Source organism: Bos taurus, chromosome 20 (assembly GCF_002263795.3).
Source record: "Bos taurus isolate L1 Dominette 01449 registration number 42190680 breed Hereford chromosome 20, ARS-UCD2.0, whole genome shotgun sequence".
Taxonomy (NCBI): Eukaryota; Metazoa; Chordata; class Mammalia; order Artiodactyla; family Bovidae; genus Bos; species Bos taurus.
In genome coordinates, this window is record NC_037347.1 from 61,213,814 (window position 1) to 61,218,714 (window position 4,901).

General features: G+C 47.5%; 1 protein-coding gene across 2 annotated transcripts in view; it reads left to right on the forward strand.

Annotated features, from left to right (window-relative positions):
- Nucleotides 1-693: 693 nt before the first annotated feature.
- CTNND2 (catenin delta 2) overlaps nucleotides 694-4,901 on the forward strand; it is a 1,099,643-nt gene continuing 1,095,435 nt past the window's right edge. For both annotated transcript variants that reach the window (XM_005221651.5, XM_002696428.7), the window contains exon 1: nucleotides 694-932. In XM_005221651.5, the coding sequence (XP_005221708.1) occupies nucleotides 896-932 (37 nt within the window). In that variant the 5' untranslated portion in view covers nucleotides 694-895. The remainder of the gene's footprint in view (nucleotides 933-4,901) is intronic.

The window sequence follows — 4,901 nt, forward strand, 5'->3', positions numbered from 1 at the left end:
AACTGTCAGCATGTTGCACGTACATGAAGGAACCGGCCCTTTGAGCATCGGTCCAACCCGGGGTTCCAGGCCTTCTTCAGGTCCCTTCCAGCCTTCGCCGGGTTCGCGAGCATCCACCCATCTGAGGGCCGGGATGTGCGTTCCCAAGGATGCTCGGCCCTCTCGCAACCCGCGGCCTCCTCCCCTCTCCCCCGCTGCTGCCGCGAAAACAAGGAGAAGTGGAATGCGCACGGCGAAGCGCGGCGCTCCGGCGGCGGCACTGGGCATGCTCGGCACCCGGGGCAGGTCCGGGCGGCGGGGCGGACGCTGCCTCACGAGCCGGGCGCCCGAGCCGGCCGCCGAGGCATAGGTGGAGGCTGAGGCTGCCGCGCGCCGCGGGAGGAGCCTCGCCCTCGGCGGCGGCGGCGGCGGCGGCGGCACAGGTGGCGCGGGCCGCGCGCGGGGCGCAGCACGGGAGCGCTCGGCGCCGGGCGCCGCGGCGGCCCCAGGCTCGCGCCCGCGGCGGCAACCGGCCGAGCGGAGCGGCGGGCGCGGCGGCGGCTGCGGCTTTCCCGGCCCGGCCGGCGGCGCCCGGAGCACGCAGGAGCCCGCAGCAGCCCGCGGGAGCCCGCAGGAGCCCCGAGCCCGCGGAGCCCGGGAAGCCGGGCAGGGGGCGCTGCGCGCGCTGCGCTCGGAGGGGCCGCCGGGCCGGGCGCCGCGCACTCGCGTCGGGGAGCCGCCTCTCCCCCGCGGCGCTCGCCCCTGCTCCCCGCCGGCATCACTTGTCCCGCGGCCGCGCTCAGACAACAAAAGCGGAAGATGCTGCAGTTGGGCAAGGTCAGGACCTTGCCCTGAAGCCGGGCGGCGGCGCGCTCGCCTCTCCCCGGACTGAGGAGCTGTCGCTGGCGGCGAGTGCATGTTCGCGAAGAGGCAATCCGGCGCCGCGCCGTTCGGTGAGTTGCCTTGGCCGGGCGGCTGGGGCCAGGCGCATCCCGCTCGGCGTCGTGCTCCTCCTCGCCACCGGTGGAGGTTGCTCCTCGGCGGCTCCTGGCCGGGGGAGGACCGCGATCGCGCCGGGTCCCCTCACTCGGAAGACGGCCGAGCCTGGAGCTGGGGGCCGGGGTTAGTCCCTTTCTCGGAGCGGTTGCCGTGTGGCTTATTGCGTGCTCCCCTCCCCGCCACCCATCTCCCCCGGAGGAGGCGTATATAGGGCAACACCAACAATACTGCTCCCCGCCACCCTCCCGAACCTACCCGTGGCATTCATGACGTCCCTAATATACGGGAGAAGACGGGTGGGGGTGGGGAGGACTCCCCTCCAGTCTTGCCCTTATGTTCAATGTCATTACGATGTTTGGCTAGAACAAAATGGAAATACTTAGTCATATGCGTCCATGGCTGTTTCTCCCATCTCCCGCTGCTTGCCAGACCCAGAGCCCCTTGGGTCTATATTTAGCTGTTTCAGAGGCAGCGTTTTCAGCTCGATTCCCAGGTTTCGGGGGCTTCTGCGTCCTGACAATAGATAGCGAAGCTCCGGGAAGCGCCGCCTGATACCCAGGTTCGGAACGCTGTGCATGTGGGTGGGAGGCTGCTAGGCGATATTTGGGTGACCGGTAATTAATGGCCGAAAGCACAGCTGCTTTTCTTGTTCGCCGACCTTCCTCTCATTCTGGTGTGTAATGTGTTTCCATCGATGGCTGCTCAGCTGGTTCCAGCCACTACGTTCAGAATTAAGTCGCTAGAGAGGTGGTGCAGCCTCCCTGGTCTGTGTGGTAGGAAAACAAGTCTGAGAGGTTTTGGGGCGAGTGTGTGGTTCCCACCATGAACAGTTACTTCTGAAAATACCTAAAGTTGTGTTTTCCCTGCAAATGTTGGGGATAGGGAAGGGTGTGGGGGAAAAGAGGGGCGCGTTGTTATTCCATGGTGGGTCCCCCCTCCCCCCGAACTGATCTGGTTCGCTTTGGCTCTGAAAGGGGTTTTTAACATTCATGCCTGATGTTACCAAGAGGATATGTTGGTTTAGAGAAGCGTTTCCTCCTAACCATGGTATCAGGCCTGATCTGTATCTGTTTTCACTTTTGGGAACTAGGTGACGAATATTTGAGATGCTTGCAATTTTCTGCAACGACTTAAATAGGGAGGTGCTCAAACTACCTAAGAGTTATATCATTGTGCACCCTTCCATCAGCAGCTTTAAACTACCGTCCGCTACTTAGGGTAGTTCAGTTCATCTCTTCGCTGTTAGTACTTCACCTGCAGGACTAAGAGGCTTTAGAGCTGCGCCACTTTTAAAATCCCATGGAAAAAGTGGTGGATATGACTCAAATGGAATTATAGGAGTGCACCTGTGTCTGGTTTGGGGAGCTGGCTCTGTGAGAAGTATGACAGATAGGGGCAGGCATCTTCTAATATGGACTCGATGCTCTAAAGCACGGTGAAATCTCTTTGCCACATCCAGGATCCATTTTTTTAATGTTTTGGGGAGATCATTCAGTGGCATTCTCACTGGTCTGTAGATTTCATGATCTCAGGGTATGAATGAAAATGATTGCATTTGGGGTTAAATGCTATTATTTGGGAGACCTGTGATTATACAGCTAACATATCTCAGCATCACAGAAAGACCAGCAAGATCTTTGTGGCTCCAGTTAATGGACGATTGTGATTTTTTTTTAACCAATATTGCTTTAGTTTCACCTTATTCACATTCAGAAAACTTTCCAAGAGCACTTCAAGCACACTCTTGTGCTTGTTGCATTGTTTTCATATCAAATTTCTTGCAAAAAGAAGCAGTCGGTAAAGTACACATTCATGTCTCTCCTTTCACTTTCCTTTTGAATCTCCTGTTTCAGGTTTAAACATGATTCCTAAAGGACTAGTAGAGATTACTCTGTGCCTCCATGTGTTCAGGGAGAGCAGCTTATGGGTGTGGGTAAAACTGCATGTATTGGGTGCGTGAGTCTTATGTTATATTGTGGGTTGCAAATGATAGTACTTGATTGAATGGAAATTGTAGGGAGTACAGGAGGTCGTTGCTCTAATAAAATTGTCATAGCCTTGTGGAAAGGAGTTATTTAATTTGGTGTATGTTTGTGTCGTTGTAGAGCTTAATCATTAGAGATGTCACTAGTATTTTCATTGTTTGAAATAATAGTCACACACTGTCAAATTACGGTATCTCCAGCAACTTCATGTCTTTCACAATTAGAACACAAGCCAATTTCTCTTTCTGTCACTGAAATAATTCATCAGAGAGAAAAATGGAATTCTGATGATATTAGTTGAATTAGTTGATTATAATTTTGTTAAATCACTTCTCAGGATAGTATCACATCATGGCCTTTACAATTAAAAATGAAGTTATAGTATTCTCAAATATAACATTACTTTTGGCATACAAGTGAATACTAAGTATTTTTCCTGACAATGTTATAGAACTTGGCAGTTTCTGTTGTGCTTTTTCAAAGTTCTCTTTTATATGGTATGCATTTATGTGAAATTGTTGAAGAATTCTCCAGAGTAGTTTCATCAGGTTGTCTTCATGTAAGAAAATACTAAAGTTACATTTAGAGTTATTTATTTTAATTTGTTGCTCCATAAAGTGAGGTATGGTTTGTCTGGTCACTATATCTGGTTGTAACAACTTAGTTGAACTAAAACAGGAACTGTTGCCATTTTGAGCTGCCAAAAATTTTTTTTTTATTATTTCTTATTCTGTTAATTTACCCTAGAAGATATGAGTACCCACTTATAGTTGTTTCTCTGTGTTACCTTTATTTTAATTTATTTAGTGGGGGATTGGTGCTAGGATTTTAAATAGACACTTAAAAGTGTTTATTTTTATAAAGATTTTTCTTTTTATTAATAACAGGTGACATATAGTTGAGAGTACCTAACTTCAATACATGTAGTTCAGAAGACCTGTAGGTCTTTGTAAATCTAGTACTTCCATCCAAGTTGTAGTACAATGGATCTTTGCTGGCTGAAACACACCTTCAAGACAAATTCTTCAGCTGATATCCATGATGGTTTTCGTGACAAATTCTTCAGTTGGTGTCCATGATGATTTTCATGACAATTCTTCAGTTGCTGTCCATGATGGTTTTCATGGCCCGTATTGCGAATGTATTCTTAGGACTATGGTACTTTGATAGCTTTATGATAAGGAACATTTGGATATGAATGAAAAGTTAATTTGAGTGAGAATAGTTCCTTATACGTGTTGCTGGCTTCAAGTTTACTATATGTCAAATCAATAGCCTTTATGTTAATATAAAATCTTAAACATATCATACATAAAAGAATTTCTTTCACATCCTGTGCCATTCTAGCTTACTGATTAATAAACTGCTTGGTTGGCTTTAATGAAGCCAATTATATTCATAAACAGTACCTCCAGCCCAGGAAACTCACAGAAATGTTTTATCATACTGTGCTTTTAGTCCATGAAAAATGTTAAGACTCATAACAAAAACATATAGTTTTGACACCTCCAGTTGTTTATCTTTTGATCACATAGCAGCTGAGTGTAATTTCAAGCTCTGTATCATGGTTAATTGATTTGTAGGAATTCTTAGCTCTATTAGGGTATTGAAGTTATACTCTGCATCAATTAATTTTTAGTAAATTGCAAATAATGACTAAATAAGTGAAAAAATGCTCCCTAGAAGCTTTCCATCTTAGGCAAGTATTCACCTATGTCCCTTGGTAAATTCCTGAATAGTTATCTGTGAAATGTATTACATATATTGGAACTTATTATTCCATTAATTGTTATCTGAGATCAGAGGTATATTTCTAGAGAAGAGGTTGGGTTTTGCCCTATAACAGATATACGTAGTTCATATTATAATATATTTATGTATGATATTAGAATTATTTATCATAGTATAATGCTGTTATGGATTCTGCTTTGAATAGGT